Source organism: Dysidea avara, chromosome 2 (genome assembly GCF_963678975.1).
Source record: "Dysidea avara chromosome 2, odDysAvar1.4, whole genome shotgun sequence".
Lineage (NCBI taxonomy): Eukaryota > Metazoa > Porifera > Demospongiae > Dictyoceratida > Dysideidae > Dysidea > Dysidea avara.
The window spans coordinates 7881651-7898171 of record NC_089273.1 but is presented as its reverse complement, the minus strand read 5'-3'; the positions used below and the strand labels follow the sequence as shown (position 1 = coordinate 7898171).

At 39.0% G+C, this 16521-nt stretch overlaps 2 protein-coding genes and 1 pseudogene across 2 annotated transcripts; 1 reads left to right on the top strand and 2 right to left on the bottom strand.

The window, feature by feature from the left end:
- Positions 1-1024: 1024 nt before the first annotated feature.
- LOC136242927 (uncharacterized) lies at positions 1025-3248 on the bottom strand. Its single transcript, XM_066034434.1, has 5 exons — positions 2882-3248; positions 1800-2125; positions 1588-1735; positions 1329-1533; positions 1025-1275 (listed from the first exon to the last, which is right to left on the bottom strand). The coding sequence occupies exons 1-5, from the start codon at positions 3101-3103 to the stop codon at positions 1145-1147; spliced, it is 1032 nt and encodes a 343-aa protein (XP_065890506.1). The 5' UTR covers positions 3104-3248; the 3' UTR covers positions 1025-1144.
- Positions 3249-7457: 4209 nt separating this feature from the next.
- On the bottom strand, positions 7458-8682 carry LOC136247758 (uncharacterized). Its single transcript, XM_066039584.1, has 2 exons — positions 7519-8682; positions 7458-7466 (listed from the first exon to the last, which is right to left on the bottom strand). Exons 1-2 carry the CDS (start codon positions 8680-8682, stop codon positions 7458-7460), a joined length of 1173 nt encoding a protein of 390 aa, XP_065895656.1.
- Positions 8683-12892: 4210 nt separating this feature from the next.
- LOC136247757 (uncharacterized) lies at positions 12893-14149 on the top strand (annotated as a pseudogene).
- The last annotated feature ends 2372 nt before the right edge of the window (positions 14150-16521 follow it).

Below are 16521 nucleotides of genomic sequence, written 5' to 3'. Positions count from 1 at the left end.
GTGATGTGCTATTTTTGGAATTTAAGAAAACTTTTGATAAGGTTCCCCATTCACGATTATTTACAAGCTTCATCATTTTGGTATTAGCTAAAGGTTTTCTGTTAATTATTATGGATTGAAGGATTTTTAACAAATCAATCACAAATGACAAATGTTCTATCTGGTGTTTCACAGGGCACGGTCTTGACACTTTATTGTTTTTACTATAAGTGAGTGATCTCCCTGATTGTGTTCGTAACAGGATAAAGTTATACTCCGACAATGTTTTATTGTATTCAGTTATCCACTCATAAGCAGACTGCATCCTTCTGCAATAAGACTTAAACTTGTGATACCAATGGTCTGTCATATGACTTATGGACTTTAATCCTATTATGTGTGAATTCTTACTGATTACTAATAAAAAGAATCCTACTTGCTACCAGTATTACAATGGCAACTGCACCATTAAGCAGGTAACGCACAGTAAGTACCTAGGAGTACCTATTGATGAAAAGCTGGCATGGAATGAATTTATCCATATTATTTGTAACAAAGCTAGACAAGTCAATGCCTTTCTGAGACAAAACTTTTACCAGTGTCCTCTTCATGTTAAATATAACTTGACTATATATGTATAAATCTACGGTCCAGCCTATTATTGAATTTGCTTCACCTGTCATTGATTAGAAGAGGGTCATTTGCCGTTAATAATTTTTGGAAAGGTCTGATTTATATGGATCTTGAAAAAAACATGGGAATCATCCATTATCAAAATTAAACTAATTGCTTGGACACACACTATATGTTACACACAACTTTCCATCCCCTCTACCTTGTGTGATCATGCACCTTTGTATTAATATTAACTTATTCCCATAAGATCAACTCAATAATTTAAATATTAATAATGATGGTTGTAAAACATAACATTAGCTACATGTATGCACAATAATATTTGTGTTGAATTACATTGAATGAGCAAGTCTTTTGCTAATGTCTATTAAACATAATAAACCTTCCCTGAAGAGGTAATAATCACCATTTACCAGACTGTGGAAGGCTGGTGACAGGTCTTGATAGAGACGGAAGAATTCAGTCTCTCGTTGAGTAACCAAGCTGGGATTTGTAGCTAACGGATCCTCGCCAAAAGGGGTAAATATTGTTATGTGTCCCCAATGGATTCAAAACTTTGCAAGGCACTTTGCCCATCTGGTATTGCATTGGGATCAATCATTTGTGCCATGTTGCTCTCAAGCATTAGATGTATTGGTACTCCTCTTTGTCTTTTGGAACCTATAGGATGTATATTTATCTACACAAGCAAACAGCCATGTACTCGACCTCACCTGGTATGACATGGTAATTCCAAGCTTGAACTGCCATAGTCGTTCCAATGTTTGCTACCTGCAGTGTGTACCATGACATACAAAATTTTGTGTGATGACAATCCCTGTTTATGTCACCATTTCCCTCTAGAGTGATCAGACATGTCTTAATGGGGTAATTAACCCGACTGTTGATCTCTACCCAGATATGTTCTACGCAGTGATTCTAAATACATTTACATAATTGTTGATGTTTTACATAATTATTTCACTACTATACCTGTTTGGATGTGCTCTGCATATGCGGGGATCGTTTAGTGTTATGTCTTAGGTGAGCTAGGCATTCTTGAACATAAAGCTTTAAAATCCACTCTTTCCCCTGGTCTACCCTGATCTGGTCCCACAAACCATACTGCTGAATGATTGGTCTATAATATGAAAATAAAAGTGTAATACTTGTAACATTGATCTATTATGGTATGATATGCTCACTGATATAAGTGCTCATATATGTCCACATTGTTTTTTATTGGCATTGAAATGAATCCAACAATCATCCCACTGTAACTGTCCACCACTGCTATATGAGTAACACCATACATGACCAATTTTTCGTTTTGGTCAATATGGAGCTTGTGGCCTGCATATTCAGCATAGTATGGAATTGGGTTTGTTTGACGTGCAGTGGCTGTAGTACGGGCATTATGATAGGCACTGTTGTTACGGCTAAGTGAACTTGCAACTCTATTCTGACTGATGTGGACTCCCCTGGCTGCTAACAAGCCTGCCATTGTCTTTCTTCCATAAGTTGGTCCAACCTTAACACAGATGATACATATAAATAGTTGTATTTATATCTATAATATAGATCAGTATATGCGTGTGGTTAATGCGGTCATGACATGTGGTCGTGAGATTATGATAAAAAATTACATAACTGTATGCATGTTGAGCTGACCAGTATACATATTTTTACATGAGGGGTGTGCAACCATGCCAATTCGCACTCAAATAAAATTGATATGCAACTTAGCTAGCTAGCTAGTTTTGCCTTTGAGTTGTTTAAGCTTAGGCCATCATTAGTTTATTCCTTGTTTCCTGTCACTGCCTTAGGTAGCCACACCAAATTTTAATTATTTGATTATTGATCACTTGTATGGAGGGAGGCACAAATTGACTTACCTGTTAAGGTAAAAGCATATAAGTATACCAATATGAAGGTTGGAGTCGGTCCCTCCACTCTTGTTGAACAGACTGCATAACCTTGTGCCTTTTAAGATCTAGATACTCTAATAGAGCAGTCATGTGCGTAAACAGAGCTATATATATAATCAAAAGTCACCTCCCGCCCACATCATTTTTGTTGCACTAGGTGACGGGGAAAAGCAATATAATAATGATGATGGCCTTAGCTTTTATATATATATATTTTTTTTATAAAAATTAAATGAAATCACTTATCACACTCTTAGCTATAGCTATTCGAAATCAAAGTACCTACAGTAGCTATACTTCTTAGTTCGTAGTTAGCTATACATGTGTCACTAAAGTACCAATCAAGTTTAGCTATCTACCTGTACAATGGCTTCACTGACTATCATATCCACTTCTCTGTCACTTAACTGGGACATCTTCTTAATCCCCTTTTCACTGCAAAATCTTTCTATCGACCGGACACTGAACCCTCTTTCACCGGGAAAGTTTGTTTGTAATTCTTCACTAATTTGTTTGTGCGTCTTTCTCATAACCTGCACCCTGAACTTGATAAAACTTTCAATTTTTTCTAAGGCTGACATGCCTTCGGTAGTTGGAATATGACGTCGCGCTTCTAGTTTTTGTGTGACCAGCTAGTCTCAGCTCCTTCAGTAGCTTTGATCATAGCGATAGATTCAACAATGAAGTTAGTTAAGGTATTTAATATCTAATCAAAAACAGCTAAGCTGTAAAAAAAGTTGCGGCCCCAAAAAGGCCATGGTGAAAAAAGATGTGAAATCCAAGGTAGCGGCCAAGAAATGGCTGTGATGGTAGGTTAATGGTAAAAATTTTAATAACGACAATTCAGGTGAATTTGGTCTTAGCACAAAATTCACCTGAATTGTCGTTATTAAAATTTTTACCGTTAACCCACCATCACAGCCATTTCTTGGCCGCCACCTTGGATTTCACACCTTTTTTCACCATGGCCTTTTTGGGGACGCACCTTTTTTTACAGCTTAGCTGTTTTTGATTAGATTTCACTTCTTTTTGTGTTTGTATACCCCAAAGGGGATTTTCTGTTCTTTACCACAGGAAGAAGAAAAGATGAAGCAGATGTTAAATACTTTAAATATTTCTAATTTTATCAGTGAATGTACAAATTATATATATATATATATATATAATACATATATTCATTACAGAACACGCTACACGGTGGTTTATTTATAACTGAACACTCTACAAAGTGACTTCGTCTAGCTGATATTTCTACAGGGCGATTTGTTTGTAGCTGAACTCTCTACATGATGGTTTCTTCGCAGCTGAACTCTCTACATGGTTGTTTCTTTGCAACTGAACTCTCTACAAGGTGGCTTCTTCTAGCTGATATTTCTACAGGATTTGTTTGTACTGTAGCTGAACTCTCTACATGATGGTTTCTTTGCAGCTGAACTCTCTACAAGGTAACTTCTTCTAGCTGATGTCTCTACAGGGTCATTTGTTTGTAGTTGAACTCTCTACATGATGGTTTCTTTGTAGCTGAACTCTCTACAAAGTAACTTTTTCTAGCTGATGTCTCTACAGGGTCACTAGTTTGTAGCTGAACTCTCTACATGGTGGTTTCTTTGTAACTGAACTCTCTACAAGGTCACTTCTTCTGGCTGATCTTTCTACAAGGTGATTTGTATATAGTTGAACTCTCTACATGATGGTTTCTTTGCAGCTGAACTCTCTACAAGGTAATTTCTTTACCTGATCTCTGTACAGGGTGAATTGTTTGTAGCTGAGCTCTCTACAAGTGACCTCTTCTAGCTGATCTCTCTACAAAGTGATTTGTTTGTAGCTGAACTCTCTACAGGTGATTTGTTTGTAGCTGAACTCTCTACATGGTGGTTTCTTTGTAACTGAACTCTCTACAAGGTGACTTCTTCTAGCTGATCTTTCTACAGGGTGATTTGTTTGTAGCTGAACTCTCTACAAAGAACTTCTTCAAACTGATCTCTGTACAGGGTGAATTGTTTGTAGCTGAACTCTCTACAAGGTAACTTCTTCTAGCTAATCTCTATACAGAGTGACTTGTTGGTAGCTGAACTCTCTACATGATGGTTTCTTTGTAGGTGAATTCCCCAAAAAGTAACTTCTTCTAGCTGATCTTTCTACAGGGCGATTTGTTTGCAGCTGAATTCTTCACAAGGTAATTTGGTTGCAGCTGAACTCTCTACATGGTGATTTCTTGTAGCTGAGCTCTCTACAAGATGACTTCTTCTAGCTGAACTCTCTACAGAGTGATCTTTTCGTAGCTGAAACTCTCTACAGGATGATTTGTTTGCAGCTGAACTCTCTACATGATGGATTCTTTGTAGCTGAACTCTCTACAAGGTGACTTCTTCTTGCTGATCTCTCTACAGGGTGAACTGTTTGCAGCCGAACTCTCTGCAGGGTGATTTAAACACTCTACAGGGTGATTTCGTTGCAGCTGAACTCTCTACATGATGGTTTATTTGTAACTGAACTCTCTACAAGGTAACTTCTTCTAGCTGATCTTTCTACAGGGCGGTTTGTTTGTAGCTGAATTCTCTACAGGGTAATTTATTTGCAGCTGAACTCTCTATAGGGTAATCTTTTCGTAGCTGATCATGAACTCTCTCCAGGGTGATTTTTTTCAGCTGAACTCTCTACATAATGGTTTCTTTGTAGCTGAACTCTCTACAAGGTTACTTCTTCTAGCTGATCTCTCTACAGGGTGATTTGTTTGCAGCTGAACTCTCTACATGGTGCATAGTTTCTTTGTAACTGAACTCTCTACAAGATGACTTCTTCTAGCTGATCTCTCTACAAGGTGATTTGTTTCTAGGTTAACTCTCTACAGGGTGATTTGCCTGTAGCTGAATTGTCTATCAGATTAACTGGTTGTAGCTGAATTACCTACAGAATAACTTGCAATGTAATATAATTGTTTGATAGAGTAAATTATAAACGTAGCCGAATGCTCTATTAGGGTGACTGTTCTATTAGAGTATCTCGATCTCGCATTTGCAACACGTAGTTGGTTTTCGAATCATGACTCAGTGGTTTGTAATCCGATTCTTCTGTACTACTACAAGGACTTTCTATGATGATTATTCCAGCTACACACCGATTTTCAGCTCCTTGCTCTAAGCGGTTTCCCTGGTAGGCATGAAAACTAATAGTTTTTTTATTCATAAAAATCGATTGCGTAATTGTGACATAGGTTGGGTTTCGTGTCATATCTCCATGGTCTTTATCTCGATTCTCTTCAAACCACAAAAAGGCACTCCTACGATGGTTACTCCATCTACATAGCAATTTTCAACTGATTCCTTCAAGGGGTTTACCCTGTGGGCGTGACAGACCTTCGACCTTATTTTACGCGAATAATCGATCATAACTCCGTGAATGTCCATAGGATTCCTACCAAAGTTGGTACTGAGATCCGCCTTAATGAGCCCTTCAAGTGTGCTAAATTTCAGCCCGATTGGAGCACGCATTCGTGTTTTATGGCGAATTTTGCGAAGTGGGGGAAATGAAGAAGTAGAAGAAAAAAAAACCGAAGAAATTAAAATGAAATTTTGTTCGCTCGTATCTCGGAAATGGCTGGAGCGATTTTCTTCAAATTTGGTATGTAGACTCCCATAACGAGCCGGCACGTCTGTAGCAAATTTGGTTCCAATAGGATAAGGAATCACAGAACTACATAGGTGTGAAAATTGCGTTTTCTTTCTTTATATTTGTATTTGTATTTGTATTTTAAGGATAAAGGCTTATTCCTGTACATCCATAAACAAAATTAATAATTATTATGTACTTAGCTATTCTAATTACTATACAAAATCAAATAAGCAATTACTGTAGTGTCTGTCCAGCAGTGTTTTAAAATCATTGACAGAGGGAGAATCAACAATAGATTGGGGTAATGAATTCCAGTCATTGATTACTCTGTTACTATAAAAATTAGATCTTGTATACGAATTAGTGTGATGTTTGAATAATTTCCTTGTGTGACCTCTTGTTACAGTAGAAGTGGATGGGGTAATTAAATGATTTTCTATATCATAACTGCCTTTGAGAATTTGGTACAAAAATATCAAATCACCCCTTCGTCTACGGTGTTGTAAAGATCATATGTTTAGATATCTTAATCTGTCGTAGTATGATAAATGGTTGATAGATGGAATCATTCTGGTTGCTTTACGCTGCATTCTTTCAAGTTTTTGATTGTCAAGTGTGTAAGAAGGTCCCCATATGACATTGTTATATTCAACAATTGGGCGGACAAGTGTTTTATATAGTTTTACCATGACATCAGAGTCCTTACACTCAAATGATTTACAGATGAGACCTAGAATCCGGTAGGCCTTTTTAACTACCATATCTGTGTGAATGTGAAATTTTAATTTTGAGTCAATTTGTATGCCAAGATCTCGAATGTTATCCAATAGCTCCAGCTGGATTCCTGCTATAGTATAAATCCAGCTGGAGCTATTGGATAACATTCGAGATCTTGGCATACAAATTTACTCAAAATTAAAATTTCATAGCTCTTCCTGTTAATATACTCACGGTGTGGCGCGCCGGCTTCTTGGGCCGCACGACACACTATCGTGTGTCTTGATTCTGTAATGGAGTAAGTTATAAACGTAGCTGAATGCTCTATTAGGGTGACTTTTTTTTTTTAAACCATCAGAATAATGATGAAATGACAAAATTACATACAGAGCCTCGGACACATGCGACTACAAAGATAAGATCCGCGTAGGCATGGCAAGGATACACACAAAAATAATTAACTACAAAACTTAACTTAAAGTGTCCAGATTGGATTACTACGTGCATAAAAGATTCTCTGAGAGGAAGTTATAGCCACAGCAGCTGCTCTATCAAGCAATGCTTTCGTCTTGGAAAAACTCAGATTTGAAACTCTTTTCATAGATGTTACTGTCTCTGTAAGGTAATGGCCAAGGCAACCAATTTCAACTGTGTGGTAATGACTAACAAAACCCAAGCGGTCAAGCTCAGCAATAATTTGCAGATATTCTGGCTTCTGCTGCTTACGTTCTCGTGCAGCAGAAAGGTCAGCACGAGAATTAAATGGGCAGGTAAGTTCCAGAAGTACAACAGATTTCATTTCTGCATTATATATAACAATGTCAGGTCGGTGAGAACACACTAGTACAGCAGGGGGAATGGTGGCAGGAGGAGAGTCAGACGCACGTTTGCCATCCAAATCAGCAAATATTTCTACATTATCCAAACAAGCTTGCAACTCAGACATCAAACATAATAAAACAGCATCATGACGAAAAGTAAACCTGCCTTGCTGCAAAGCCACAGGACACCCATTTAGCACATGGTGACAAGTTGGACGAGGTGACAAACAAAGTGAACAAGTTGCACCAGTTTGTATATGCCAGCGACGTAAATTTAACGGAGTTCGTAATGTATCTGATGAAGCTCGCAGCACAAACGAAAGCTGGCCTGGATGAAAACCCAACAGGAGTCGATTCCACAGCTTAGAGTCAGCTTCCAGAACAGCACTTGATTCAAATTTACATTGAACAGAGAGAGTGTCCAGCTTCTCTTTGCATAGTGTCAATTCTCTAGAAATGGCAAGGTGTTTGCTAGCTGTGTAGAGCTTGCGAGCCGTAGGAATAGAGTCCAGTTGAGCTCTGGCTTCATTGAGTAACTCCTGATGAGAACTGTTAATCTGGAGGAAATTGGAGGAAAGATCCACTTGTAAGGCCAACTCCTTAATCATCGGATCTGATGAGGAGGAGATGTTGGCAAGTAAACTAAGTTTACACTGCTTTGAAATTGAACGCACACTAGGACAGCAAACACCTGGATAGTTCAAGATCACACGAGTGGCACTGCGAGGTAAACAGAGCCAACGTTTCAGGTATTTAGTAGCTAGATTTTCCATTTTATTGATAGTGGATGGTCCAACACTATCAACAGTGAGATGGAATCTGATGATTGAGAGAACATAATTCCTATAAATCCATACTTGGTACTCAGGTCTTAATGGCAAACTATCAACTTTCTGTATAAGGTCAGAGAACCTAGCAAACATAGCTTTGCCAGAAGCACTTTTGGTAGCATGAGCAAAAACTCCAATCAACTTCCCCAAATGTTCTATTAGAGTATCTCGATCTCGCATTTGCTACACGTAGTTGCCTTTCGAATCATAACTCAGTGGTTTGTAATCCGATTCTTCTGTACTACTGCAAGGACTTTCTATGATGATTATTCCAGCTACACACTGATTTTCAGCTCATTGCTGTAAGCGGTTTGCCTGATAGATACGAAAACTAATAGTATTTTTTATTCATAAAAATCGATCGCGTAATTTTGACACAGGTAGGATTTTGTGTCATATCTCCGTGGTCTTTATCCCGATTCCTTTCAAACCACAAAAAGGCACTCCTACGATGGTTGCTCAATCTACATAGCAATTTTCAACTAATTCCTCAAAGGAGTTTACCCTGTAGGCGTGACAGACCTTCGACCTTATTTTACGCAAATAATCGGTAATAACTCCGTGAATGTTCATCGGATTCCTACCAAAGTTGGTACAGAGATCCGCCTTAATGAGCCCTTTAAGTGTGCCAAATTTCAGCCCGATCCGAGCACGCATTCGTGTTTTATGGCGGATTTTGCGAAATGAAGAAGTAGAAGAAAAAACGAAGAAATTAAAACGAAACTTTGTTCGCTCGTATCTCGGAAATGGCTGGAGCGATTTTCTTCAAATTTGGTGTGTAGACTCCCCTTGCTGGCCGGCACCTCTCTAGCAAATTTAGTGCCAATCGGATGAGGGATCACAGAGCTACATAGGTGTGAAAATTGCGTTTTCTTTCTTCCTGTTAATATACTCACGGGTGGCACGTCGGCTTCTTGGGCCACACGACACACTACCGTGTGTCTTGATTAGCTATACGCCATTAGTCGTAATTACAAGTCATTTGCAATTACTATGTTAAATAAATGTAATAACCACTGAAAAGAGCTGCTTTCTGTGATGCTAGCTCTATACTACTGCACTTTTTTTAATGAACCAGAAACTAAACTTTATGCTAGATAATAGTCTATCAGTAACATGCTTTATTTTCAGTAAGCTTTAAGACATTATTTTATTCTCAGCCACCATAATCATTTAGTGCCAGACCGTAGCTAGCTAGTAACTGTAACCGCAAACGATCACTGGTGACATTACATTCACACCTCATATGCATCATCCAAAGTGACTGAAAGATAAAAGGTAATGATCAGAATTTACTCAGATGACTATCGGCAAGAGTACATAATGTATATATTTAGGAGAGTATCCATCGCTGTATTTATTTTATTTATTTATTTATTTATTGATTAGCAAACACCCAACAGGGTTTTTACGCTAATGTACAAGGTACGTACACATAAGTGCCTAGTTTAAGTTACAATAACATAAGTGCCTATAATTTAGGTTACAATAATGATTAGTACTAAGTTACAATAAGTGCTAAGTTACAATAGGTGCTAGGTTACAACTAGTGCTAAATTACAGAAAGTGGTAAGTTACAATAAGTGCTAGAATTACAATGAGTGCTAAATTACAGTGAGTGCTAAGTTACAATAAATACAATAAGTGCTAAGTTACAGTTATAAAGTAGGAGTAGTTGATTGTTTAAATGTTTCAAGATCAATGGTAGATAGATTTGGGATACATAGATCGTTCCAATGGGGAATAGTTCTGGGTAGGAATGAATAGAGATACGTGTTTACTGAAGATTGTATGTGATTAAATTTCTGATCATGATGGGCTCTGGTAGCAGTTTGATTTAATGATGGCAGACAGCGATTTGGGACCAATAATAAATGATTAACTATCTTGTACAATAGGATGAAGCGTGCTTGCTTTCTGCGTTCTTTTAAAGATGGCCAATTTAGTTCATTTAACATGTCTGTGATACTGTCACGGTGGTGTCTGTTCCAAGGCTTATTTAAGACGAAACGAGCAGCTCGATGTTGAATCATTTCAAGTTTAGAAATGTCGTTTTGGTGGTGTGGGTCCCAGATGGCACAACAATATTCGATAGATGGTAGCAGAAATTGTTTGTAGGCATAATCTTTGAAGTGTTTATGACAGGAATGTAAATTTCGCTTTAGGAAACCAAGTAATCGATTTGCTTTGTTGCATATGTAGTCAATGTGATCGTGCCATGAAAGTTTATTGTTCAAGTAAACTCCAAGATATTTAATCTTTTCTACTGATTTCAAGGGCACTCCATTCATTTGATATGTAAATGTTTTGGTGGTATGGTGTGTGGTAACTTGTAAGATGTTGCATTTAGATACATTAAAGTCCATCTGCCATTCATTTGCCCATTTTATAAGAGTAGTTAAGTCATCCTGCAGAATCTTCTGATCACTTGGTGAGTGTATAGGCCTATAAATTAAAATGTCATCTGCAAACAGTCGCAACTCACTATGTATGTTTGTAGATATGTTGTTGATATATATTAGGAAAAGGGCAGGTCCAAGAACTGAGCCTTGGGGGACACCAGATGTTATGTCACAAGATATGGAATAACGGCCTTCTATTACTACTTGCTGGGTTCTGTTGTGTAGAAATGATTCAAACCATTCCAGCAAACTTCCTCTCACTCCCCCTTCAAAATGCACTGCGTAATAATGTTATGCAATAGTCATCATCACCAAAGGTGCTAACTTGCTTCAAGAGCTGCAAGGGCCTTGAAGTGCTTGCAGGTCTTCCCTTTGGTATATCAACGCCTATCAACAAGTCTTTCATGGCGAAGTCATGTGTTGGAGTTTACTGAAATTATACTAAAATATTCAGATATGTTACACAATGTTGCACAATTGTTACGCAGTGTGTTTTGAAGGGGTAATACAGGCGTTGGATACTCTCCTAAATATATATATTATGAACTCTTGCTATCAGGAATAAATAAACCTGTTTTTTGTTTTTTTTGTATGATCTATGTTTGATATTCAATATTACTAGCTAATTAACAGATATGTACATACGTATAGCCACAATTGCTTGTGTCTGTAACTAATACAACATGATTTATAATGGTAGCTTGGCTATCTGTCAATCAGCTCAGTTAAAGCAACTGATGGCCAAGAATAATTATCAGTTGAAGACCAAGTGTGCTTGTGGTCATGCTGTCAACAGGAATATCTAATTGTTGGTCACACTATGGTAGACATTGGCAAGCATGGAACGTCCTGGGTTGTACTACATGCAACCATGGTGGTTTAAATTGGCCATGGTCACTGCCCTGTCCAAACAAATGCACAATGTCCTTTGTTTATGGCAGAAATCTAATTAGGCTGTATCTCTGTAAAGATTCTAGCCAATCATAGACTTGTATGCAGAACAATCAGTTCTGCATACAAATCTCATACAAGTCTCCTGCCTCAAAACTGATGGGGCTGCTGGTCCCTCTGGTATTGATGCTGCTGGTTGGCGGCGTATGTGTACTTCCTTCCAGTCTGTATCTGCTGATTTGTGTGATTCCCTTGCCTCTGTTGCTAGACGGATGGCATCCACTTACGTAAATCCTCATGGCCTTTCACCCCTCTTGGCTTGCCGCCTTATTGCCCTTGACAAGAATCCAGGCGTTCGTCCCATCGATATAGGTGAGACGAGTCATCGGATTATATCCAAAGCTATTCTTTTTATGGTGAAGACTGACATTTTGGAGGCTGCAGGCAACCTCCAACTTTGTGCTGGTCAAGAGGCTGGCTGTGAAGCTGCAGTCCATGCTATGCAAAGCCTTTTCCATTCTTCTAACACCCAGGCTGTGCTTTTGGCCGATGCCTCCAACGCTTTTAATTCCTTAAATCGGCATGTTTCTTTACACAATTTACACTTTATCTGCCCTCCACTTGCTGTTACTCTTACCAATGTGTATAGGGAGGCATCCTCTTTAATTATTGATGGTGAATGTCTACTCTCTGAAGAGGGAACCACTCAGGGTGATCCCTTGGCTATGGCCATGTATGTGCTCTCTACTGTTCCTCTTATACAAAAGTTGGATGGCTTGGCCACTCAAGTATGGTTTGAAGATGATGCTGCTGCTGCTGGGTCTCTTGCTGACCTGCTGGTCTGGTGGAAACAGTTGTCTGGTTTGGGTCCTGGCTATGGGTATTACGTGAATGCTTCCAAGTCCTGGTTGGTCTTTAAAGAAGATTACTATGACCAAGAGTTCATAATATATATATTTAGATAGTATGCACTCTTGCTATGACACTGCCTGCACTTTATTTGCTGGTACTTCCCTGCGCATTACAATTGAAGGTCGTCCCTACTTGGGAGCTCCTCTTGGTTCCCCTGAATTTAAATCTGTCTTTCTTCAGGAAAGGGTATGTCAATGGCGGAATGACGTTATTCAGCTTTTCAATTTTGCCTCCAGTCAGCCACATGCTGCATATTCCGCTATGATTCACGGCCTGTCATCTCGTTGGACCTTTTTAACTAGGACTGTGTGTGATTTGTCCTCTCAACTCGCTCCCCTTGAGGAGGCTATTCGTCTGCACTTGCTGCCGAAGTTATGTCTCCATGCCCCTAATGACTCTGAACGGGCTATGTTTGCTTTGCCAATCCGTCAAGGGGGCCTTGGTGTATTTGACCCTTGTAAATCTTCCCAAGACAACTATCAGTTTTCCACATCTGTTACATCCCCCCTAGCATCTGCCATCCTGAATCAGCTTTCTTGCTTTGATTCCTCCATCCTACAACAACAGCGTGCTCTTAAACAAGAAGCTCTATCCATCAAACGTCAGAATCTCTCTCAAAGATTTTCAGAGTTTTTCTCGACTTTGTCCAACAATCTCCAACTGTCTCTGAAACTTGCTGGTGAGAAGGGTGCATCCTCCTGGCTTTCCACTTTGCCTTTGGAATGTCATGGATTTGCTCTCCACAAAGGTGGCTTTTGTGATGCGTTAGCTCTCCGTTATGGTTGGTCTCCTAAGAATCTTCCTGTCAGCTGTGTCTGTGGCAGATCCAACAACATTGAACATGCTCTCAGCTGTCCAAACGGAGCCTTCCCTACCATCCGCCACAATGACATCCGAGATTTGACTGCAGAATTAATGTCAGAGGTTTGTCATGATGTATCTACTGTACCTCCCCTTCAGCACTTGAGTGGTGAATCTCCCTCCCTACGTACAGCTAACCAAGATGACGGTGCTCGCTTGGACATCAAGGCTTCTGGATTCTGGGGTTCTCGGTTTGAACCTACTTTTTTTGATGTTAGAATATTTAACCCTTATGCCCCTTCAAACCGTTGTAATCCCTATCACCAGCATGAAACTTCAAAGCGCCGTCAGTATGAGGAGAGAGTGCGAGAGGTGGAACATGGTAATTTTAGTCCTCTTGTTTTTTCAACTTCTGGACCACTGTGGCTTACAAGCGCCTGGCCTTCCTCCTATCTTGTAAGTGGAAATCACCCTACTGTAGGGTGATGAGCTGGCTTCGCTGCCATCTTGGCTTCTCTTTATTGCACTCTGCCATCATGTGCATAAGGGGTTCTCGCTCCTCCTCTGGTCATCCCTTTAAGGGTCATGTTCCAGCATCAGTTGACCTTACACTGAGGGAGGGGCGTTTTGGGGCCGTTTAAACCCCCATTTCCTTTTTTTTTCTATTCTGTGTTCTGTAGGTTCTGTTTCAGTAGCTCTGTAGGTGTATTATTATTATTATTATTGTTAATTAGCAAAGCCCACTAGGGGCAACACGCTAATGAGCATTACAATCACATATTATAATATATTACTTACAGCGTTCTTAAATGTTTCAAGATCTATTGTGTCGATGTTAGGAATTTGTAGGGAGTTCCATTGAATAATTGTTCGAGGGAGGTAGGAGTATTTGTACACATCAACTCTTGTTTGCAATTGAGTTAGCTTGAGAGGATGTTGAGCACGGGTGGAGGACACTGGAGTTGGTGACGGTAAGTAATGATCAGGTATTGCTAGTAAGTTCCTGACAATCTTGAATAGGAAGGTGAGACTAGCAATTGTTGTTCTGTTTTGAAGTGTAGGCCATTCAAGGCTGGTTAACATGTCTGTGATGCTATCATGGTTTTGGTTAGATCTGTGCTAGGGTTTGTTCAAAATGAAACGAGCAGCGTGGTGTTGAATCATTTCTAGTTTACTAATACTAGTGTGATGATAGGGGTCCCAGATGGTTGAGCAGTATTCTAATGATGGTAATAGCAATTGTTTGTAGACGTGTTCTTTAATTTCTGATGGTGCATTGTGAAGATTTCTTTTTAAGAATCCAAGGAGTCGATTTGCCTTGTTACAGATGTAATTGATGTGAGGATCCCATGATAATTTGTGGTGGAGATGGATTCCAAGGTAATTGTGTTCTAATACTGTAGCCAGTGGAATGTCGGACATTTTGTATGTGAAAGTACTCTTGTTATGGTGTGTTGTTATCTGTAAAATTTTACATTTGGAGATGTTGAATTCCATTATCCAGTCAGTTGCCCATCTTGTCAGTGAGTTTAAATCATCTTGAAGTATTTTATGGTCTTGTGGTGTTTTAATGGTTTTGTAAATAAGGATATCATCTGCAAAAAGATGGGTCTCACTTTGGATGTTGGCAATGATGTCATTGATATAAATCAAGAATAGAACTGGTCCAAGAACAGACCCTTGGGGAACACCAGATGTTACATCACAAGTGGATGATTTAGAACCTTCTACTATAACTTGCTGTGTGCGACCATGAAGAAAGGATTCAAGCCAGTGTAATATATTCCCTCTTATTCCATAGTGCCTTAGTTTGTAGAGGAGTCTTGAGTGAGATACTTTATCAAAAGCTTTAGAAAAATCTAGTATTGCAGCATCAACTTGTAAATTTGTGTCTATTTGTTTGGCAATGTCGTTGATGGTGATAAATAATTGTGACTCACAAGAGTGCTTAGACCTAAATCCGAACTGTCTGTCAGAAAGTATATTTTGATCTTCCAGATGCTTCATTAGGCCAATGAAACTTGATTACCAGTTTCTCGCTCAGATTTGTGAAAATTTGATGCGGGCGGGCGGTTATTATTCATTATTCATTATTTTTCCAAAAGCACAACACGCATCCAAACATGAAGATTTCTGTCAAAAAAACAGTGAGATCTACACTGATTATTCTTGCATTAAATAGCTAAAGTACGTTACTAATCTATAACAAGTGATTTTTCCATTAGAGTATAGCTGATGCTGTATTAGAGTAAAAGTGACTGTTCTATTAGAGTATTTCGATCTGAAATACCAATAATGAAATTCCATGCGGGTGTATCAAAAGCATGCGGGCGATGACGCGAAACTGCTAATCAAGTTTCATTGGCCTTATTTGACTTACTATAATGTGTTCCATTGATTTGTGTAGGAATAGGCTAAACCCATTTTATAGAACATCTTAGCGTACAGTAGAGTGTGGTGGATGGGAGTGCCAACTTGGGCCGGTTCTTCTTTCTTGAAAAAAAAATAAATAAAGAAAATAAAAAATAAATAAAAAAGAACAATCGGTTTCCATGGAGAAACACGTAGCCAATTCGATGCACTCATGGCACACCAGCAGTTGCTGCTATATAAAGGTCTGGAAATGCTACAGCATCATAGTCCTCATAGACTACCTCAGCTATACACTGTTATCATGGCTAGCAGCAGTGGTTCACGATCAGGCAGGCGAGTGACGCTCCAGCGAAACGGAAGAAGAGTCGAACTCAGTGTGAGACAGACTAACACGGAGAACATTCGAAAGCTATTTCAGGTCAGCAAACTAGCTAGCTAGCCCTATCATGGGCGCTGGACTTTTAATAATTTAGCTATTATTAGCCTTGACTGTACGACTGAATATTCAGTGTAGCTATAGCTACTATCTGAAACGATCTTTTATACTTATTTATACAGGTTAACCCAACAGATATGTGGTTACGGGACGAATGTGATGGTACTATCTACTTCCCTGAACCTGACAGTGCCTTTGACCTAC

Coding starts and splice junctions, on each gene's coding strand:
- LOC136247758 (XM_066039584.1), bottom strand. CDS start 8,682: ATGCGAGATCGAGATACTCTAATAGAACATTTGGGGAAGTTGATTGGA.
- LOC136242927 (XM_066034434.1), bottom strand. CDS start 3,103: ATGTCAGCCTTAGAAAAAATTGAAAGTTTTATCAAGTTCAGGGTGCAG. Junction 1,736..1,799: donor ATATATGAGCACTTATATCA/GTGAGCATATCA, acceptor TTCATATTATAG/ACCAATCATTCAGCAGTATG. Junction 1,534..1,587: donor TGCAGAGCACATCCAAACAG/GTATAGTAGTGA, acceptor AAATGTATTTAG/AATCACTGCGTAGAACATAT.